The 22,005-nt window shown below is 54.3% G+C and overlaps 2 protein-coding genes across 9 annotated transcripts in view; both read left to right on the top strand.

Annotated features, from left to right (window-relative positions):
- The window catches only part of SIGLEC1 (sialic acid binding Ig like lectin 1), a 31,930-nt gene extending 29,812 nt beyond the window's left edge, over nt 1-2,118 (top strand). For 3 of the 4 annotated variants that reach the window (XM_019733829.3, XM_074317601.2, XM_088789237.1), the window contains one exon: nt 639-2,118. In XM_019733829.3, the coding sequence (XP_019589388.3) occupies nt 639-743 (105 nt within the window). In that variant the 3' untranslated portion in view covers nt 744-2,118. The remainder of the gene's footprint in view (nt 1-638) is intronic. The other variant, XM_074317602.2, reaches the window with a different exon arrangement.
- Nucleotides 2,119-8,329: 6,211 nt separating this feature from the next.
- On the top strand, nt 8,330-21,898 carry ADAM33 (ADAM metallopeptidase domain 33). Of its 5 annotated transcripts, none has more exons than XM_088789242.1 (24): nt 8,364-8,487; nt 8,667-8,965; nt 10,395-10,553; nt 10,803-10,882; nt 13,239-13,315; nt 15,050-15,125; nt 15,324-15,400; nt 15,486-15,675; nt 15,914-15,979; nt 16,058-16,129; nt 16,321-16,487; nt 16,573-16,657; nt 16,743-16,885; nt 17,407-17,584; nt 17,697-17,786; nt 18,037-18,232; nt 18,385-18,493; nt 18,587-18,785; nt 18,874-18,951; nt 19,032-19,140; nt 19,218-19,365; nt 20,719-20,810; nt 20,977-21,050; nt 21,358-21,886. In XM_088789242.1, the coding sequence occupies exons 7-23, from the start codon at nt 15,396-15,398 to the stop codon at nt 21,012-21,014; spliced, it is 1,965 nt and encodes a 654-aa protein (XP_088645368.1). In that variant the 5' UTR covers nt 8,364-8,487; nt 8,667-8,965; nt 10,395-10,553; nt 10,803-10,882; nt 13,239-13,315; nt 15,050-15,125; nt 15,324-15,395; the 3' UTR covers nt 21,015-21,050; nt 21,358-21,886. The 5 variants fall into 5 exon arrangements, with proteins under 5 accessions (XP_019589409.3, XP_088645370.1, XP_088645367.1 ...); XM_088789243.1 differs by having other exon boundaries at nt 10,769-10,882; XM_088789244.1 differs by lacking the exon at nt 8,667-8,965 and having other exon boundaries at nt 8,349-8,487.
- The last annotated feature ends 107 nt before the right edge of the window (nt 21,899-22,005 follow it).

Below are 22,005 nucleotides of genomic sequence, written 5' to 3'. Positions count from 1 at the left end.
TATCCACCCCGTGGGCACACACAGACGTAATGCCTGGCTACCCCACAGTGCAGGGCTGGGCCCTAGAGGCTACTCTCATTTATAGGCTGCTTCCTGGGAGGGAGACTGGGGAGAGGATATAGAGAAACGTGGTCCCTTGAGAAGATAGGGGGAGCCATATTCTGACTGGGGCAGAGAGAAGGCATGCATTTGCTATGTGGTTGGCTGGATGACTGGGGCAGACACCCTGAACTTAGCAGCAACACCTCGACTTCCAAGACAAATCTTGGAACACAGGACCCCATCGGTGTTTTGGGGTCTGTCTTCCCCACTCCTGAGTCTGCCCATCACCTGGGCAGGGGCGAAAGTCTGTTTCCCCTCCCCCATGATGTGTCCCCTTTTGGAGATAATCCATTTGGTGGGCCTGGGGTTCCCAGGCATGCACATTCTCATTAACCCCTTTGGGACCCCCACCCAAGGCTAGGGGTCTGGGGGACTGCACTCCAGAGTTAGGGATCAGGTGATGACTGCTCCCAGAGTCCTCCTGTGACCAGGGTTTCCTCTGTGGGAAGTTCATTGGTCCTGATGCAACCACATTTGGGAACTCATCCTGTGCTCTGCCCCCGAACTGACTGACCCATGGCATTGCCTGCCCTCAGGAGGAGGTCACTGAAAGCCGCGCTGACTTGGGCCTCATAAACAAGGCAGCATCGGATCCTGCCTCCCTCTGTGAAAAGAGCTCTGTGACATCTGACCTTCTATGACCTGGTTCCAACCTCTCGCCCCCAAGAAAAATGGGTGGTGAGAGGAGGGGTGAACCCCAATCTACCCTTGGGGGATGCTGAAGAGAATTGAGTTGATCATGTTGTCCATTTCTCTTTCTCTTTGCTCTGGATCTCATCTCTCCATTTATCTTCTAAGGCACCGCCTCTTTCTCCTCCAACCCTGGATTTTTTGGATGGATTAGAAGAGGAACTTTCCACAGCCTTACAGGCAGGCCAATGCACTCTGTACTAGCTAGAATATAAGTTAGGCTGCTCTAACAAGAGACCAAATACAGTAACTTCAACATGAGAAAGTATTATTTTTCTCTCCCATACTAGTCTGGGTATGTTACGATGGTTTAAGGTGTTGGAGCTCTGGATCCTTCTTATTTTTCTCCATCCCTAAAACGTTGCCATTGATTGTGAGGTTCACAATGACCCCACTGTGTTCACATTCCCTCCAGAAAGAAGAATGGAAGTTGAAGGCACACCCATTCCCACTGTGGACACAATCCAGAAGCTTCCCATGTCATACCCACGCACTGCCCATTAGCTAGAGTTTAGTTATATGGCCACTCTAAGCTGCAAGAGATTCTGGGAAATGTAGTGTTTTAATTCTACTTCCAAAGGACTCCCAACTATGGACTCATCCCTGAGACTTTTGACACTGATAAGAATGCAGGCCATGTTCTGTCTCAGGTCCATCTGCTGAAAGGCGTGCCCTGGTTCTGGGCTCCCTGGAGGACGTAGTCCCTCTCACACATTAAGACTGAGGGCATCAAGAAGGCTTGGTAGTCTGTAAGGAGAGGGCATGCCAGGCAGTGTGATGCCTGAGCAGGCATCTTGTGCCAGATCTGGCCCCTGGAACAAGAGGTGCCCCCATTCTCAGTCCCCACCCCCAGGGAGTGTGGGGAGCAAACGCAATGTCGTCAGCATCCGTGCCTCTGCTCCAGGTGCGTTCCTCTCCATGATTTAGTGAGTTCAGGTCCTCTTCCTATAGGCTCATGCACCAGAAGTTGTTAAGATGAATGAGGGTCACGAAGAAGGAATAAGGTGCTTCCAGGAAATCAGTGCATGAGGGGAGCCAGTTCTTGGGGAGGCTAGTGACGCCCCTGCCTGGTAGTCTGGTGACAGATGGTGGGAGGAGCAAATGAGATGCCACTCTGGGATTGGGTTAAGAAACATGGGTAATAATGGCGACTTAGAATAGGGGCTAACAGGTTGGGAAGAAATTAGAGGCCAGGTGAGCTCCATGTGGCCATGGCTGGGCCCCTTCCTGGTTCCAGGTCCCATTCCTTTTAGTGCCTGATTGCCAAACTCTTCCTGGGAGCCTGTCCAGCAGGTCTCCCCAATAAATGTCCACCCTATAACATAACTGGAGTGAGTCTGTTTCTTGCAACCCAAACTGCTAGAGTGGAACACAGAGGATTCAAATGTGAGTGGGGTTTATTCTGGGAGACTGTCTGCCAAGGTGGCCAGTGGGTGCAAATTACATGCATTTACCACAAACTACCTTATACTCAAGTGGTTTGTGCCCCTTCCTGCTCCTCGAGTCTCCGGGGGCTGTTCACCTCCCGTGCCCACATGACCAGCACCAGGCTTGGCTTGCAGGAGGTGAGTATTTAGTGAGCCCTTGTTTTTCTACATTGTTGTCAAGTGGGAAGGTGGAAAGTATAGGCCAAATTCAGAAAGGGGACAGGGAGTGAGCAAGCCAAATGCAGCCAATGTTTTGGGGCTGCCTGGGAAAGAGAGCATGTGGGGAGGAGCACGTGTGACCACAGAAGGGGTGGCCACTAGGAGATCTGGGAACAGTTGACTTGAGTTTCCATCTTCTTCTGGGTATCACCAAGGGGGCGTAGATCCACCTGGGATTAGAGGGTTCTCAGAGAGGTTTGTTGTGTCCACTCCCATGGTCTGAGGCTCGTCAAGGCTTTTAAAATAAACTTTTGATTCAAGGGTAACACACATCCAGAAAAGTGCACACACTAGAAGTGCACAGACAACTTAATGACTTTTCAAAGTCAACACACTCATGTAACCAGCACCCAAATCAAGAAATAGACCATTATCAGCACCCTAGAGTCTCCTTTATGACCCCCCAAATCACAACCCCCCCAAAGGAAACTACTCATAACTTTTCACACCATAGATTTGATTTGCCTGGTTTTGAACTTTATACAAATGGAATCACACAGAATGTATGACAACTTTGGAAAACTATTTAACATTATCTATTTAAAGCTAAAATACTCCCGCTCTATGACCTTGAAATCCCACCCCCCCACCCCAGGTATTCACTCAAAAGGATTAAAAATTTAGGCCCACCATCAGATTGTACTGGAATGTTCACAGTCACGCTATTCATAATAGCCCAAAACTGGAAACAACAAATGCACATCAACAATAGAATGGATAAACGAATTGTGCTATGTTCACACAATGGAATATTATACAGCAGTGAGAAGGAGCTACAAATACACACTTGGGCAGTGCTCCCAAAGATAATGCTGAGTGAAAGGAGTCAGGCGTTGACTGTATGATTCCATTCTTGTGAAGTTCAAGAAAAGGCAAATCTAATCAATGGTGATGGAAGTCAACATAGTGGTTATTTATGGGAGAAGGTCATGACTGGGAGGGGCCATAAAAGGACTTTCGGGGATGGAGAGTGCGCTGGTCCTTAGTCTGGGAGCAGATTCTATGGGTGTGCTCACTTTTGAGAAGTCATTGAGCTGGGCACTTAGTAGAACATGCACATTTTCCTCAAAATATACTTCAGTAGGATTTTAAAAAATCCCCCGCAGTTTATGTTAGACATCCAGGGCACTCTACCCAAATGCCATCTGATCCTGCAGTTTTTAAAGCACCCCCTTCACTTTGCCAAGAGACATCATTTTTTCCTTTTAAATGCACCAGAGCCTTGACTGCCTTTGGGGCCCTCCATTCATACGTGTGACTTTTTCTGATGCACCCAACATTGGCTTGTCACCTCCAGGTGCCACCCAGAACATCTCCATGGGCCAGAGTTAGCAGCGCCTCTCTCGGACCCCCTGTTCTGGGTCATTCTTCAAGATTAGTCTTGTTTATAGATGGTGGATGCCACCCATTATGTTAACACTTCACTGGTTTGCCTTGTTTCCAGGACACTTCGCAATGTCCCTCTGGAGAGTGACGCCAACAAGGCATCTTCTAAATCACTTTTTCCATGGCATTTATCAGGCATGAACACCGCGCGGATCAGGGGCACTTCTACGACCCATCTTCCTCAACTTTGGTCCCATGGCCCCAGCCCCTCCTCCGAAACCTCCAAGTGTAGATAAACAGTTGCTCTGAGATTTCGGCAGAAAATTCCTCTGATGTGCTTGGACATAGCTCATCTGGGTGTGGGAGCATCCACTTGGCAGGGGCGACTCCAACCCCCACACAGCTCTTAGGCTACATGTCCCCCTCATTTTTTCAGCACTGATCGTGTGCCAGGTCCTGTGCCAGACAGTGAACAAAAGACAGTCCTAAACCCCATGGAGCTCAGGGTCTGGGGGAGAGAAACAAGGAAAGGGGCAACTACAATGCTGTGTGAAATGTGGTACAGTGAGAAGTATAGTGCAGGGGACAGTAACTGGGCTTTGGGCCAGGGAGGACCCCTAGACAAGGCGACACCAAAGCCATGGTCTGCAGAGTGAGTAGGAGTTTACCAGTTGGCTGTACTCTTGACAGACATGTCTACACTGAAGCTTCCCCCTCTGCGTTCAGAGTCTGGTGGCTCTGGGGTCTGCTCTGCTTCCCTGATCCCCAGCTCATTTGGGGCTCGAGCCCTCGTCAGAACCTGACAGGACACACATTTGATGTTTTCCTGTCCCTGTGATTTCTGGGGTCTTCTTAGTGGCCTCTCTCTTCTTCCTCTTCACGACTGCTTCCTTTGCCATGGTTGGAAGTTGTATCTTCACAATTTTCCCTTTCTCAGGATCCACATTCCCTTCAAGAACCTCCAGTTGTGCTTCTGGTTCAAGATGGAAGCCTGGGTCTCTCTCTGTCCACCCTGCTCTACCCCAAATCCTCCCCAAACAAGAGAAAAACGCAAAATGAACCTTAGGTATGACAGGATGCCTTGCTCTTTGTCCCCTGGCTCATCCAACAGAAGGATCAGGAAATTCTGTCCTGGGGGGGTGGCCTCTGCTGCTGTCAGCACCCATGGTGACCCCATTTAGTCATCCACAGGGGGAGGGGTTGATGCCTCTCCAGTCTGTCTACACTGGAACCCCCAGCGTGACCAAAGCCATCTATGTCTGTATTAGGTCTGGTTCCCCAGACAAGATTTCATGTTCAAGTGACTTATTAAGAACATGACCCCAGGGGAAACCAGTACAAGAGTGAGGGGAGAACGGACAAGCAAAGGAAGGAAGCTAAGGACACATGTATGTAAATGTCCATAGCAGCAATTTCTGTAACATCTCAAAACTATCCTGCTCTGCAGGATATCATAAACAAAGGTGGGCCCAAAACAACTAGCTCAGCAGGGTAGTGGGTCACACATGCCCCTAAAGCAAGAAGGGAGAATGCCGGAGAGGGATGGGAAAGCATGTTGCTTATCAAAATGTACATCCTGCTTCGCAGGACCATTGTAATGAGCTCAGACAACCTTAGGAGCAAGAAGGGAGTACAAGGTATGCCAGCTGGGAACATGAGAGATACTGGAGAGGGAGAGGGGGAGATAAATCTACCCATAGAAATAAAAACTCTCACACAATGTAAGGAGAAGCTGCTTTTCCCTCTCGGGTCACGCTCCATAATCTTTAGAGTGTATCTGTTTTGCTAATAAACTTCTTACTATTCTATGCTTGCACAAACTCTGTCTCTTGACTGAATTCTTTCCCTCAAGAAGACAACAACTGAGGTACAATCGTCACACCAGGTAACAGTTACATTCACACAATTGAGTACTACACAGCAAAGAATATAAATGAACTAAAGACTGGATACATTTCACAAACTGGGAAAAATATTTGCACCTCATACTCCAGACAAAGAATTAATCGCCCTTTACATAATGAGTTTTTTCAAGTTAAGAAAGACTAACAAAATAGAAAAATGTGCTGTGGCTATGAACAGGCAATTCAGGGAAAAGGAAATACAAATGGCTCTTAAATGTTTGAACAAAGATTCCAACTCACTCATAAGAGAAATGCTAATGAAGACCACTTTTTCACTTTCAGACTAGCAAATATCACAGTTTGATAACTGTGTTGGTAAGGGCATGGGAAAATGGTGCAATTATAAATTGGCACAGATTGGAGGGCAATTTAACTATAGCTACACAAATCAGAAATGCATATATCCTTTGACCCAGTTGTCCTGAGGTGTAGGAAGTCACCTCACAGATAAATTTGTGTGTAAAATTATCCATCACAGAATTGCTTGTAATAGCAAAGGGATTGGAAACCATTTACGTGGCCAATAGGGGACTGGATGAATAAATGGTAGCTTTCAACTATAAAAAACGATGAGGACGCTGCACGTCCACTAGAATAGCTAAAATTACAAAGATTGGCAACACTCAATGTCGGGGAACTGGAACTCTCATACATTGCTGGTAGGAATGGAAAATGGTACAGCCATTTGCAAAATAGTTCCTTAAAAATTAAATTATGCCCTTACCATATGACCCTGCAAATCTACTTCCATGTATTAGAGTGGTGCAAAAATAATTGTGGTTTTCGCAATTATTTTTAACCTTTTAAATTGCAATTACTTTTGCACCAACCTAATATTGCAGATGTGAAATGAAAACATAGGCCCATACAAAGACTTACACAGCAGTTTTGTAGCAGCTGTATTTAGAAGAGCCCCAAACTGGAAAAGAACTCCAGTGCCTAGCTACAAAATTGAGAAACGTGCTTCCCTCATACCATGGAACGACAAAAGAACAAATTACTGATACATGAAACAATGTAAATGTGTTTCAAAAATATAAAGAGGGAAGGAAGCCAGACACAAAAGAGTACATGATTTATGATTACATTTCTATGAAGTTCTAGAATACGCAAAACTTATCCACAGATGGAAGGCAAATCAATGATTGCCTGGGGTTGGGAGTGGGAGAGACTGAGAAGGGATACAAGGGAACTTTCTGGGGTGATGGAAATGTATGTAGATTGTAGTGGTGATTACACACGTGTATAAACTTATCAAAACTCATCTAACTGTACCCGTCATATAGGCGCATTTTATTGTATGTAAATTATATTTTAAGAAACTTGATAATAAAGTAATAATAATACAATAATAGTAATAATCATAAGAATAGTAATAATGAGAGACCACCTTAAATACACTGATATGAAGGATTTTCAAGGTGTATTCAGTGGGGCAAAAAAAATCAAGGTGCAGGAAAATGTTAGAGAACATATATGTCTGTATTGCCTTGGGTATACATAAAATAATCTAGAAGTATATACAAGACGCTAATAATAGTGGCTTCCTGTTGGGGGATGTGGGCTGAGAGGATGGAGAGAAGAGAGAGGGATGTTTCCTAAACATCTTATCTTATTTTTTGATGTCTGAATCAGGTAAACATAGATTTCCCTTGCTGCTGGAACTCTTACTAACCGACCTGCCGCATTTTGAATTCTCAACAACCAACAGGTTTGCTTAAAAGTTAGTATCCCTGGCTATCGGAACGCTTGCTACTCGCTATCCGAATGTACTACTCAGTACAAAAACAAACCTTTAAAACAAGAAACAGATGTCACCGAGGCCGAAAGGATTCCCGCACTTCTGGGAGTCTATGGTTTTCTACAGTTTTCCTCCTGGTCGTGGCTTCCGCCCCTGCCCGCGCACGGTCTGGCCGCCTGGCCGTTCAGCTGCACCGAGTCCGCAGGCCCTGGGCCTCCACTCACTACGCCCCTGTCCAGACGCGCGTATCTTGGGGTGGGGGCTGGCGGCCACTGGGACAGCCGAGACGAATTCTCGGCTGCAGCCGCGCTGGCCAGTCGCAGTTGCCCGGGCCTCCCTTCTCCTATGGGCAGTTCCGCCGGGTTCTCTCCAGGGCGCCTCTGGGTGGGACTGGTGACAAGGGGAGGACAGAGGCCCACCCCAGGAGACCACCGAGGTGGGCGGGCACTCCCTGGGCAAACCCGAGGAGCAACCGGTGGCCTACGAGTAGCAACAGGTGGCCTCTGTCCCCCGCCCGCCCCCCATGGCCCTCAAAGGCTCTTCCCGAGGGTCGTACCCCATCTTCACCCTCTAGGCTCACGAGTAGGGGGCCTTCTGAGACCTATAGGGCGGGGTGGTGCGGGTCGTTCCCCCTAGTGGGCCGCACAGATTCCCGGCTCCATCCCGCCCGCCCCAGCCCTACCCCGCTAGACGGCCTCTCGGACCAGGAGGGTCGTCCCCGCTCCCCAAGGGCGCACGAGCTCCGGTCCTGCAGGCCAGGGTCGGAGCGGACTTGGAAGAGGTCATGGCGCGGGCGGGCTGCGCTGAGTGCAGGGTCGCGCCGGGAGGGGTGCGCGCGGGGAAGGGGGCGCGGGAGAATCCGGGGGTGGGGCGCGGGCAGGCTGCACTGGGCGTGGATCGGCGGTGATCCAGCCAGGGCGGGGCCGGCCGGGAGCCGGGAGCCAGAGCCACAGCTTAGCGGCCGAGACGCTCACAGCTATGGGCCGGGGGTCTCCGAGAGCTCAAGGGTCGCCGGCCTTGCCGCTGCTGCTGCTACTGCGGCTACCGTGGCAGGTGTGGGGGGCCGAGGCGTTTCTCGGTGAGTGGGAGCGCGCCCCTAGGGGCAGGGGAGGTCACTGTCAGGTGATGGAGGGTTTGAAACCTCGGGAATGTGCGGCTGGGAAGGAACAGGGAGGGTTTGGAAGGGTGTCCTGGGACCTATCCAGGGACTGTCACCTGTACTTGGGCTGGGGGTCCAGACTTGTGTACTCTACCTAGCTTCCACTGTGCCCACGACGAAGCAGAGTGGCAAGGACCGTTCCCCTGTGAGCAGCTGCCCTACCCCTCAAACCCCTCTGCCCTGATTCTCCGCGGGAACCACCCCCAGGCCCCATTTGCCAGTGAGAATGTTCCAGCACCTCCATCTCTTCCGGCTGAACAGGTTTTCCTCCTTCGGGAAGCCCCCAGCCCACTGGTCCTCTGGAGTCCCTGCTGTGCCTTCAGACTAGGGGACTAACTGTGGCCTCCATGCTCATGGATCACCCATGCTCACCCCCTCGTTCCAAGACCTTGGGGCAGTGTGTATATTGTTTATATTGTTGCCTTGTTTGGTTAGCTACAGAAGGACATCTTCAAACAGAAAGTGCCTGTTTAGCAGTGCCCTGGGGGCGGGGGAGGGGGGACTGAACTCCGCATCTTCCCAGTGTAACCTCTCCAAATCCTCTGTGAGATGGGGCTGGTAACAGCAACCTCTCCAAGTGGGTGGGAGGATTGGCCAAGTACTCTTTATCCTGTCCCTGGTGAGGAGACAGGCAGGGTGACCAGGGAGGAGGCTTGGAAGGCTGGGCTGGGCAGCCTGGGGGTGGTGGGTTCCAGAGCACTGTGGAGGGGGTACCCAACAAGGACAGGGTCCAGCTCTGTTCTGGGGCTGCCAAGGGTAGGAATGACAGCTCTCACACCCTTGAAGATGGTTCCCAGGCATTCTGCTGCTTCCTCCTCCTCATCCTGGGGTCAGGGAAGGGTGATTCAACCCCTGGGAGGGGTGGAGAGAAGCTCTATGCTCCCCAACACCACAATGGCTTCCCCAGTTTCCACTCCCATCTGCCTAGTCACCACAACTCCATCTCTACCTCCCTCTCCCTCATCAAGGTGCCAGAGGCCAGTGTGTGTGCGTAGGGCCATGAGGAGAACCCCTAATCCACGCCCACATATACACACAGGCACACCCTCCCCCTCTACCCTGGGAGGCCTGGGTCCAGCAAGACCTGGTTCTCTATAGCCAGTTAAGTCCTCTCCGGGCCGAGACACAGCTCCCTCCCCCTCTCCCCAGAAGCACTCAGACCCTTCCCCAAAACTGGCTCCTTAGCCTCCATTCCAAGACCATGCCCAACCCCCTCCCCAACTGCCTGATGATAACATCCAATCAGGGAGGGCTTCTTGGGGGAAGGGGACTCCTGGAGCTGTTGCTATTCCAAGTCTTTGAAGATGGGGTTTGGGGGAGGTCATGGAGGAGGGAAAGGAGTTGGGAGTGGACTGGCAATTGCTGAGCCACTTCCAAAGGCAGCCATCTCAACTTGGGCAGGACTGGGGCCAAGGCTGGGTGCAGATTGGGGATCTGTCAGTTCTGGGAGCTGGGCTTCCCCAGGGATTGAGTGCCAGAGGGGTGGGAGGGTTGCCTGCAGGCTCTGGGCTGTCTGGGGTCTGCTCCTACAGGGCGGTGTAGTTGAGAGTTACTGGGGCCCATGGCAGTGCTGGGAGCATTCCAGGGGAGCATTCCAGCCATCTCTGAGTAATGCTTGGCTCTCGTATTCCTCCTGGCACCCCCTGAAGCACACCCGGTCTGGAAGTACTCAGGCTTTGTCCCCCGGAACCTCCCCCTTGAAGACATGAGAAGGGGGCTTCTGGGCCAGGGTCCCTGGAAGCCCTGCCTCTAGCATGAAACCCCCAAGGACAGCTCTGAACATGGTGGGCTTCTCAGTAAACATTTAACTGTTGTTTTTCTCCGAGGGCGGTGGAGACACAGGCATCCTCTTCACAGATCTCTCACACTAAAGGCATCTGCTGCCTAGTCTAAAAATACCAGAGGCTACCTCCCCCTCCTTCCTCTCTGCACCGGGGGGCCTTGGTCTCATCCTTGTGACCTTTGACCCCAAGCCCTCCCCCAAGGTCAGTGGGGCTCCTGCTTCCCCAGCTGAACTGTCCTTCCCAGCCTCCTCTGTCCCTCTCCTGCCACCTCTTTGGGTGTTCCTCAGTTCCAAGGATGTCCCATGGGTGCCCACCCTCATCCAGGCTAAATCTTTGAGTGTTGAAGATGGACGGTCCTCCCTGCGACATTCTCTAACCCCATCCCTCTGTTGTCCCCACTCCCCTCTGTTCCTCAGGTCCCCCTCACCGTGCCCTCTGTTCTCACCCCAGGAAACACCCCTGGAGAACCAGTCACCCCTCACTGGGTCCTGGATGCACCACCCTGGCGTGTGATCACCCTGGAGGAGCCGGTCAGTGCTGTGTCATCCCTTCCTCTGTGGGGGCACAGACCCTTTGCCTCTCCCCACATTTTATTGTGGCGGTTTTGCTGGGGTCCATAGATTTCCCCCTACCCCCAGTTCTTTAGGCTCCTCCCCAAAGGGTTGGCAGGCAGGGGCAGGATGACATCTAGATTGCATGAGCCTGCACACATGGAAGTCATTTTCAGGCTTCCTCCCCCCTTTCTCTCCCTTTCCAGAACTATCTGGGCCACCCCATCCCATCAGGCAGAGGTGGGGCCAGGGTTTGTGAAGCTTGAAACTTTTCAGGGACCTCATTAAGCAAACACCGAAGTATCTTCCTTTTGCAAAGTTTATCAGAACACGTGACCCTGTGGACACATTGTTGTCCCCTCCAGGGCCCTGCCATTGAAGGGCCTGAAACTTCAGCCTCATTGTCTCATGCAGGATCCACTTCTGTCCAGGGGGCAGTGGTCACTCTCTTTGTGGCCCCCAGATGCAAGCCCATCCCATTTTGCTGCTCTAGGATTCTCTGCCCTAGCCTCCTCCCAACACCCACCCATCACACACTTTCAGAATAATCACGCCCCCACCTGCATGTGCCACACAGCGGTGCTGTAAACCAGAAGGCAAGCAGCTTCAATATGCCCATTTCACAGAGGGGCAAACTAAAGCCCAAGGAGGTGGGAGAAATTGCCCAAGGTCACTCAGCTATTTGGCCCAGAAGTCTGAGACCCACTAGGGTCCGAAAAACTTTGACCAATGTCAAACCATTGACCAATGTCCCCCAAACCTAGAGAGTCCTCTTCATCCTGAATTTTCAGGCAAGAAAGGACAATCCATTGTCTAAGCCAACAAGGAGGAAGGCAGGAGAGCATGGCCATGAAGGCTGGTAGGCTCCCACAGACCCAACAGCTCCCCACCGAGAGCCCTCAGTGGGTCGCCCAGACCCTCAGGGCCTACATTGAAGTGGTCAAGCATGGCACTGGCCCAAGCTTTGACGTCGTTTTCCTGGACGTCACCAGCAGAGGGAAAGGCTGGGCATGTACTGGGGTCACCCTGACTGTGGACCTTCCTCCTGGTCTGGTCTGGGCTGTGACCAAGAGGGGAATCCCAGAGGGACCTTGCTTTTCCCACTTATGGGCCCCTGACCCCAGGAAGCCTGCCAAGATGAAGACAGAGTTGAGGCAGGGAGTCTTATCTTATCCCAGAGGAAGGAAACACTCACATTTCAGGTCAGGGATGGGATGCACAGTGAGGGGCAGGGTCACTAAGAGGGCAAGAAGTGAGGACAGCAGGGGCCGCACCAGAGGGACAGAGAGAGGGGATCCTGGGGTGGGAGAGGGGCAGGAGGAGGCTTTTCATCTGGGCTGCCACCTTTCCTCAGTACAAATATTTTCTCAACAAAGCAGTGGCATTCCGGCCATATGAGCTCATGCTTGGGGCCTTGGGGGGCCCTTGGCCAAGGCAGGGGGCTGTCTGCTCCCCACCTGCAGAGGAAGGGCCCCACTCCAAGACTGTGAGCCTCTTGGCCTGCAGCCCAATCCAGTGCATTGTGGGATAAAAAGGAAGGGCCAGCGAGTGTGGGGGCCAGCATTCCGAAGACACAGCAGCTCTCCAGGAGGCTCCTGGACCAGCTCTGATTCTGGGGCCCAGCCAGGCTGCGTGGACAAGGGAGGCACATGGGGTCTTCCCACAGGATGGAAGAGTCAGAGGGTAGGGAAGGAGAGGCTGGCAGGCTGGCCCAGGCCCCCTCCTTACATCTTGCCAAAAAAGCCAGTGTTTTTCTCTTGGCCTGGGATGGGGGTCTGTGTTTACTTCATGAGATCAGTAAAACAGGTGTGGGGCAGGCCTACTAGAGGCCAAGGAAAATTTCAGGGTGGGGGCAGTTTGTCAGAATTGGAGGTGGAGGAATAAAGTCTGAATTCTACAGGGAGTGGGGAGAAGCAAGATACAGAAACACGAGGTTGTGAGGAGGCTGGAAGCTACATGATGTTTGTCCCCCCTCCCCGCAGCGCTGTCTTTAGGACCCCACTGTCCTCCCTGCCTAGAGGAAGCCTGGGCATGAAAGAGGAGGCAAGGCCAGAGGAAGGGCCCACTAACCTTGGGCAAGGCAGGGCGCTTTTCTGGGACCCCCTGTCTCTCTAGGGAGGAAGTGGTGTGCTTGTCGCAGGCTATGTCAAGTGGCTGTTTTCAGAACAACAAACATCCTGAATTGGGGAACATCTTTGTCTGCATGCTCACCCCCACACCCATCCATACCCACCAGGCCAAGTAGGGAGCCTGCTGCCCCCTGCCCCCAGGAACTCTCACCAGCTGGCTCCATATCCCACCTGCCTGCTGTCTCAGTTCTACATTCCCTGCCTAGGTCTTGAAGCTAGACACCGGGCTGGTGGCCTTGGAGGCTGAAGGCCAGGAGCTCCTGCTGGAGCTGGAAAAGAACCAGTGAGTACCAGGCTGGGGAGGCGGCTGGGAGCCAGGACTACTCCTCTCTCTGGGGAATGGGGGGTGGGCAGTGCTGGGGGCAGGAACTGACAGAAACCCAGGAGGGAGGCTGGAGGGGGTGAGGGCCCCAAGGAGGTGCAGGTGGCAGGGAGAGTTACACCAGCCCATGACTGGCTCCCTTGAGGCCAAAGTGGACTGTTGGGGCTGAGTCAGCCCTGGTGTGGGGCACGTCCCTCGTCCAGGCCCTAGGAGCATGTTGTGGGCGCCCTGCTGGAAATGAGTGAGCATCACTCGTGGGTGCTTGAAGAGTATGCCGAGTCAAAAGAGAATCCAAGATGGATTCCAAAGATGGGCAAGCACTTCAGGCTGATGGAATGACAGGAACAAAGGATCAGTGGCTGCAAAGGACAATGTACATTCAGGATGGCAGTTTGTCTGGCCTGCCCAGAGGATCTCCATCTGCAGGGAAGGGAGCAGTGGGAAACGAATGTGGGTAGTCCCAGTGGGGCCAGATCACAGAAGGTCGTGTTAGTGCTGAGTGACCTGGATGGTTCAGAGACAAAGATTTTTGAGTTGGTGAACGAGCAGGCAGAGCTGGATGGGATGGGGTGGGCAACCAAGATAGAGTGTGCGGTCTTAAAACCATTCAGACTATATTATCAACAGCTATTCAGTTACCAAGTGCTTATTTCATTGCAGGCGCTGCTCTAAGCGCTCTATACATGTTTTATTTTCCCTCATGGAGTCAGATGGACTGGGAATAAACTCTAGTTCCACCATGCCTCACCACACAGTTTCTCTGGGGTTTCGTGTCCCCACACATTAAATATCACCTGCTTCCTAGGGTTTTGTGCGTGCATGGAGTGGGTAGCAAAGCTGGAAGAGGTGGAGGAAAGACTGGGAGTAGAGACGCAGGCATCACAGGTCTGTCTGTGGGGCAGTCTGTAGGTAAAGAGGTCAAGGCGAGGTCAGGGTCAAGGATTTTCTTTAAAGAAGAGAGATTGACTTATGGGTGATCCATCTTGGTGGGAAGGACCCTGGTGAGATGGAGCCTGAAGATGGAATCATTCCTGGAGTGGGGTCTGCAGAAGGTGGGGACAGGGAGCCCTGCTCTGACAGGCAGGGCAGGAGCAGGTTGAGGCAGGTGTGGATTCTGTTTCTTCTGGAAGCAGGGAGTGAGCACCACTGAAGAACAGGTGGGGAGATATGTAGGGTCTGGGGCCAGAGGAGAAGATTTGAAAGAACTTTGAGTCAAGGAAGTGGACGAGAAAGAGGGTTGACCAGATGCACAACAAGGGTAGGCAGCAGGCAGGGCCACCTAGCGAGTTCAAACTCCCATACTTCTTTGGCTCAAATCCCACCTCCTTGGCAGTGTCTCCCCTCCTGCCCAGCCCTAGACCTGTGGAGCCCGGTGCCTACTGCAGGCCCCCTGGGAACCACAAATTCTTCCCCTACTCCTGCTCCTCCCTGGTTCTTCCCACACTTCCGCTTCCCATATCTGAGCCATCACCAAGGCTGCTTCCTGCCCTTCATCTTTCTCCTCCCTCTAGCCTAAGGGAGGCTACAAACTCAACAGCTGTCCCTACCCTAAGACACACTTGGGTGCTTCTTAAGTGCTAGCCCTGCTCCTCACTCATAAAACTGCTCAATTAGCATTCAGGGAGGAAAGCTGGAGGGCATCCCTCAGGAGGCAGGGCTGAATCCGGTGATTCCTACAACACCCCCTCCTAGCAGGCTGCTGGCTCCAGGATACAGAGAAACCCACTACAGCCCAGATGGGCAGCCCGTGGTGCTGGTCCCCAACCACACGGTGAGATACTTCCATGGGTTCCGAGGACAGGGTGAGGGTGTTGGGGGATGTGCTCCCTAAGGACCTCCCCACCATGCCTCTGTCATTCTCTTCTTGCTCCTAAGGAGAGGCAGGAGCCAGCCCACCACCCTGCCCTCTCTCTTGCCCCTTCCACTTCAGCCATGGCTGAGATTTGGGGCTGTGTCCCTTGTTCTCCAGGATCATTGTCACTACCATGGGCGTGTGAGAGGCTTCCCAGACTCCTGGGTCATCCTTAGCACCTGCTTTGGGATGAGGTGAGGAGTTCTAGGGGAGGAGGCTGGGCCTGGGGCTGGGGTAAGAGTTCCCTCACACCCCCCTCTGCACCTTTCTGCACTTTAGGGGCCTAATCACGCTGAATAGCAATGCCAGTTATTATGTGCATCCCTGGCCAGCTGAGGACGCCGAGAATGTCTCAACTCACAAGATCTTCCGGACAGAGCAGCTGCTCAGCTGGAAAGGATCGTGTGGCCACAGCGACTCTGGAGACAAAGGAGATATGGGCAGCTTTTCTCATGCCACCCAGATCAGGGTCAGGGGCACACACAGGGTGGGAGTGGGAATGCAGTATTTTTAGCCCTCCAAATCAGAAGAGACAACAATGCACAGCATGGGTTCAGGGGCTCCTGTCCTTATATTTTTATTTGGAAGCTGGACAAAGGTTCTAGCAGAAATTTAAAGTTAGCTTTGAGCTTTCCGGGGATTGGGGTTAGTGGCCAGGGCTCAAGCCTAGCGGCCTGCCACTCAGGGTCACTGTTGCCTCTCCCTAGGAGAGGCGGGAGGTCCGCAGGAGCTGGAGGTACCTGGAGCTGTACATAGTGGCTGACCATACCCTGGTGAGAGGAGACCCAGGGGACTGGTGGCCAGGATGCGGCCAGCTCAGCCTCTCACTCTGTCATATTGTGCCTTTCCAGTTCTTGACCCAGCACCAGAACTTGAACCACACCAAACAGCGTCTGCTGGAAATCACCAACTATGTGGACCAGGTTGGGGGTGGTGGGAAGAAAGCCCTAATGGGGGTGACCCAGACAAGGGGTGGGCAGGTCCTAAAGGGATGTGACAGGCTTGGAGATGAAGAGCGGGAAGGAGGGGAAAACAGAGGGGCACTCCCACAGAGGGGGGGGGCCCAGTGGTGTACATGGTCCCCCTCTTCAGGCCTGTCCCATCCTCACCACAGATTCTCAGGACTCTGGACATACAGGTAGCGCTGGCCGGCCTGGAAGTGTGGACCAAGCAGGACCAGAGCCCTGTCACACCGGACGCCAACGCCACTCTCTGGGCCTTCCTGCAGTGGCACCGAATGCTGTGGGCGCGGCAGACGCACGACTCCGCGCAGCTGCTCACGTGGGTGCCCCCGATCCCCAAGCGGGTCCCCGCCGGGCGGTGGCAACTCCTGGCCCCACCCGGTCACGTTGCGCTCCACCCTCAGGGGCCGCACCTTTCGCGGCAACACTGTGGGCCTAGCGCCCATCGAGGGTATGTGCCGTGCAGAGAGCTCTGGAGGCGTGAGCATGGTGAGCTCCCCCTGCGATGGAACGGAAAGAGACGCGTGGGGAGTGGTTCCCACAGCCTGCAATGACCGTCTCTGCGTCCTCCCAGGACCACTCGGAGCTCCCCATTGGCGCTGCAGCGACCATGGCGCACGAGATAGGCCACAGCCTCGGCCTCAGCCACGACCCCGATGGCTGCTGCGTGGAAGCAGCGGACGAGCAGGGTGGCTGCGTCATGGCAGCAGCCACTGGGTACTGGTGCCCCGGTAGGGGTAGGGGCTGCTGAGCAGGCTTTGCTAGACCTGGGTCCCTTCCTCGGCGGCATTCCTTTGGGCGAATGGTTATCCCTCAGTTTCCTCTTCTGTAAAATAGGGAGATGATCATAGTACCTGCCCAGACAATTGTTTTTTAGGCTTAAATAGAGGAAACGCAGGGAAAGTGGATTCTCAAGAATATGAAGATTATTTTCGGAACAGCCTAGAGGTTATTCCATCCTCGGGAGTAGAGGCGCTAGTTTCGTAATCAGATTTGAGTCCTGGGCTGCCCCCTCCTAATGTCACACCCTTCCCATCTCAGGCTCCCTGTGTGAGTTTTCGCGGGTTACTTACCCACTCTGGGCTCTGCCTCTAAAGGATTCGAGTCACCCATCGCTCAGGCAGTGTCAGCTCATTCCGCAGCTTTGTGGCTAAGCAAAGGGGGTCGGAGTGAGCGGGTATCAGAGATTAGTTGAGGGGGGTGGTCGCCTCACGTCCGACGCCCTTCCGGGTCCGTAGGCACCCGTTTCCGCGAGTGTTCAGTGCCTGCAGCCGCCGCCAGCTGCGCGCCTTCTACCGTAAGGGGGGAGGCGCGTGCCTATCCAACGCGCCGGACTCCGGGCTCCTGGTGCCCCGGACACGCTGCGGGAACGGCTTCGTGGAGGAGGGCGAGGAGTGCGACTGCGGCGCCAGCCAGGTCAGGTCCGCGCGCGCGGCTCCGGTAGACCAAGGCTGGCCCCGCCCACACCCTCCTCCAAGTTCCCGGCGCTGCTCACTCACCTGGTCCCTCCTCGCCTTTCCGGCTCCAGGAGTGCTTGGACCCCTGCTGCTTCGCGCATAACTGCTCGTTGCGTGCGGGGGCCCAGTGTTCCCACGGGGACTGCTGCGCGCGCTGCCTGGTGAGGGCCAGAGAGGCTCGGAGGTGAGGGTGGAGGGGCGCTTGGGAGCTGGCCTGTTGGTCTTGGCTGGTTGGCGCCTTCCAGTCCCCTGCGGGTGCTGGCTCTACTGTGTGCTTGGTCCACCTGGCTCTCCTGCTGGGCTCTCCCGCTGGGCTCTCCCGCCGCTGAGCCTCGCTCTCAGCTTGGATCTCTCACTGTCTTTTGTCTCTGTGCCTCGGACGCCCTCCCGCCACCCGGGTCACATGCATAGTTGAAGCCTGCGGGCGCGCCGTGCCGCCGGGCTGCAGGCGACTGTGACCTCCCTGAGTTCTGCACGGGCGCCTCTCCCTACTGCCCTCCAGACATTTACCTGTTGGATGGCTCGCCCTGCGCCAGCGGCCGCGGCTACTGCCGGGACGGCGCGTGTCCCACGCTCGAGCAGCAGTGCCAGCAGCTCTGGGGGCCTGGTGAGAAGACTCTCATGCCTTTGCACCCCATCCCCATCCTTGGGTCTGAGCAATTTTCTATTCTAGGGAAGCTGGGAGCGGGGAACTGATGGGACCGGGGAGGAGCGTGATTCCCATCTGGGCTGCCTCCAGACCCACCCATGCTTCCCCAGGCTCCCGCCCAGCCCCAGAAGCCTGTTTCCAGGTACTGAACTCTGTAGGAGACGCCCGTGGGAACTGCGGCCAGGACGACAAGGGCGGCTTTGTATCTTGTGCTCAAAGGTGGGGATGGGAGCAGAGAGAGCAGAAGCTGGGGAGTGGATTGGGGAAGGGGTATGCTTCACCCTGTTTGACCACCCTCCACTTGGTCCCTAGGGATGTGCAGTGTGGGAAGCTGCAGTGCCAGGGCGGGGAGCAGAACCCACTGGCACCACACACGATGCCGGTGGATTCTAACTTCCGTCTAGGCAGTAAGGAGGTGACCTGCAGGGGAGCTTTCCTGCTACCCAGTGCCCAGCTCTACCTGCCTAACTTGGGTCTGGTAGAGCCAGGCACCCAGTGTGGACCTAGAATGGTGAGCCCTGCCCACTGGACCCCTCCCTGCCACTTGAGTCCCCAAGTGTCACTCCCCCTCACTGCCCAGTGAACACCTCTGCCCATAGGTGTGCCAGGACAGGCGCTGCCAGAACACTACCTTCTGGGAGCTGGAACATTGCCTGACTGCCTGCCATGGCCATGGGGTGAGTGGCCCGAAAAGTGGGGAAGGTGACCTTGAGGTCCCTGATCTCATGGGACCCTCCTTCTCTCTTTTCCTCTGCAGGTTTGCAATAGTAACCACAACTGCCACTGCGATCTGGGATGGGCGCCGCCCTCCTGTGACAAGCCAGGATTAGGTGGTAGCACGGACAGCGGCCCTGTGCAGTCTGAAAGTGCGCCAATGGGGGCCAAGTAGGGAGGGGCACGTGGTGCGCCCGCTCAGGACTCAGCCCCGCCATGTCTTCCTCAGACCAGGATGCCTTCCTGCTGGCAGTGATCTTTAGCTTCCTGCTGCCCCTGCTCCCTGGGGCTGGCCTGGCTTGGTGCTACTATGGGCAGCCAGGATCCCGGCTCCAGCAGTGCCTCTGCGGCTCAAGGAGGGACCCCATGTGCAGTGGGTAGGCTCTGAGGGCTCAGGTCCCTGTTACCTGAACCCATTCCTGTGACTCCTGCTTCTCAGAGCTCTGTTGGGCCTGGGGCAGCTGGGCAGGGTCCTTCGGCCTTGCCCCCAGGTGCAGAGAGGCAGCAGAGGCAGTGGAAAGAAGCCTTGAGCTGGAGGCACCAGTGGCCTCCAGTCTAGCCAATGGTGTGGGTCCCTGCAGGTTCCTCTACCCCTTCCCATTACTGTGGTTTAGCTCCTTTTGTCCATTCCCCTGTTTCTCCCACCAGGGGGCTGCTTCACCCTCGACTTTACCCAGTTTTCCACTAATGCAGTTTCTGCTCCACTCTGTCCTTAGAGACCTCTCCAGCCTCTCGCATGAGCTTTCAGCCAACTGACACTTCCTTTGCCTAAATCTCTGCCGTTACCCGCTTTGAGTTCCCAAATGCTGGGCCCAGCACATCATTTTACTTCATACCACCAATGGGCTATGGTGCTGGCTGTCCTTGTGCAAGGGTTCGCCCCTAACCCAGTTCTCCATGACCTGGGAGGAGGGTCCCATAATACCAAGCACAATTCACTTAGGGCTGCCTCTTCACTGGGCGCTGGGCAAGGCAGCGCTTTGTGGCCACATCTGACACAGCCTGGCCTCGGGAGTGCTCCAGGCAAGCTGAGGGAGAGGGGAGAGTTTGGGCTGGAGATGGGGACAGAGGGCACCCCAACAGGGGTAGGGCATCAACCAGGTCCCAGGTGCCAGCCGAGAAGGCCTTGACACAATGAACAGTGATTTCAGTTCGGTGGGCAGAGGTGCAAGGTGGTCAGAGCTTGGTGTATCAACATGAGGGGGACTTCAAGGGGTGGTGGTGACTGCATGTCATTGCCAGGGGGGAGTATTGAGGGCATCAGGGACATGGAAGGAAGTGGAGGCCCTGGGAGATGGGGCATGAGCAGCGAAGCATGGCTTAGAGTCATTGAGGGCAGCAGGGCCACCCAATGGCAAGGAGCGCAGGCAGAGCTGCCATTGAGGAAGAAGTCCACCCTTCTTGGGGACCTGAGTGATGCCAACATCTGGAGGGTGCCAGAATACTGGGGTGGTGCCAGAATGTGGGAGAAATGCCAGGGCTAGAGAAAGTGCCTGCAGACCTGGGAGGGCCTGGAGCCTGGACCCCAAGGGCTCCTTTTATGAGGGAACAGGAAGGGAGCTAGAGAGAGTGACGTGGAGCAGAAGGGTAGAGACTCAGTCAACACAGAAGGCAGCATAGAACGCAAAACTTGGGCTGGGCACGTGCTGCCGGCTGTAGGGAAGCAGCTCGGGGGGTGCCCTGCTCAGTATCACTGTTCCAACCTCCTGGCCTCTTACCCCGCTGTTCAGGCCCAAAGATGGTCCACGCAGGGACCACCCCCTGGGCAGTGTTCACCCCATGGAGTTGGGCCTGATGACCATTGGAGAGCCCCGACCCCTGGGTGAGTGAGGCTCAGGGGGAAATAGGGAGGGAAGTAAAGGGATGGACCTTTGGGCCCCCTCCTCACCACTTAGCATCCAGCCACCTTGAGTCCCCAGAGCCCTACCTGCCCCAGGGACTCCTGCCAACTGTGTTCACAGCACTAGTTCTCCACTCACTGTTCCCAGACCTTGAGATCTCTGCTACCGCCCAACAGCCACCTTGAAAAGCCTGTGCCCCGTCGCCCTGCCTGCACCCCAAGGTAGGTGGGGACCCTGATGTGGGAGCCTCCACCTCCCATTGCTCATCCACCCACCTCTGTTGCCTCTCAGCTCATTGTCCCCTACTCTGGGGTTTCTGAGTTTGGGTTATTATGGAAATGAAGTGTGACCACATGGAGAAGCTATTGTCCTGGAGGCCAGATGCTGGAAGCCTCCAGAGTGGGGGAAGGAAAAATTATGGCTCTTCCTGAGTCATTTGTCCTCATCTGTCCCTCCCCCCTCACATGACTTGCAGCCTGAGCTCCCAGACCTCAGGGGATGATCCTTCCCCCACTTTATTATCAACAGGTCAAGTCCAGAAGCCAAGACCCTGTCTCTGATGAGAAGGGGATCCTGAGATGAGGACACTTGAAGACAAGTGGCTGCTGACAGCCACTCCAGGCACTTGGAGCCCCGGGGGCAGAGCCAGCGAGTAAGCTGACCTCCTGCACCTTCAGGCAGCTTGAAAATTTCTTCCCAGAGTTACCTCCGCCCTACTCACTCTAGGACCCCTAGAGCATCAGAATTTGCCCAATAGTGTCCCAGTTCCTTAAGGCTGGGGCTCCTGGTAGGGTACACGGGCCAGGCCAAAAATCTATCTGTTATGTAAGACTCTGTTATGTAAAACTTCCCCTGACTGAAAGAGGCTGGTGGGGTGGCCAGTTGGCTCAGTTGGTCAGAGCGCAGTGCTCCTAACACCAAGGTTGCTGGTTCGATTCTCACATGGGCCAGTGAGCTGCTCCCTCCACAACTAGATTGAAAACAACGACTTGACTTGGAGCTGATGGGTCCTGGAAAAATACACTGTTCCCCAATATTCCCCAATAAAAATTAAAAAAGCAAACTAACAAAAAAGAGGCTGACAGCTCTATCATTATCAGACTTTATTAAAGGAACTTACATAGGATGCATATCTTGGGCAGTGGCAAGACCAAGTGGCTATCCTCCATGCCATGT

The sequence above is a fragment of the Rhinolophus sinicus genome, chromosome 13, assembly GCF_057876585.1.
Source record: "Rhinolophus sinicus isolate RSI-liver-muscle chromosome 13, RSI-T2T, whole genome shotgun sequence".
NCBI lineage: Eukaryota > Metazoa > Chordata > Mammalia > Chiroptera > Rhinolophidae > Rhinolophus > Rhinolophus sinicus.
The sequence above is the reverse complement of the archived record's forward strand: the minus strand, read 5'-3'. Positions and strand labels throughout refer to the sequence as shown.

Coding starts and splice junctions, on each gene's coding strand:
- ADAM33 (XM_019733850.3), top strand. CDS start 8,388: ATGGGCCGGGGGTCTCCGAGAGCTCAAGGGTCGCCGGCCTTGCCGCTG. Junction 13,316..15,046: donor CTGGAGCTGGAAAAGAACCA/GTGAGTACCAGG, acceptor ACCCCCTCCTAG/CAGGCTGCTGGCTCCAGGAT. Junction 18,952..19,031: donor CTGCCTGCCATGGCCATGGG/GTGAGTGGCCCG, acceptor TTTCCTCTGCAG/GTTTGCAATAGTAACCACAA.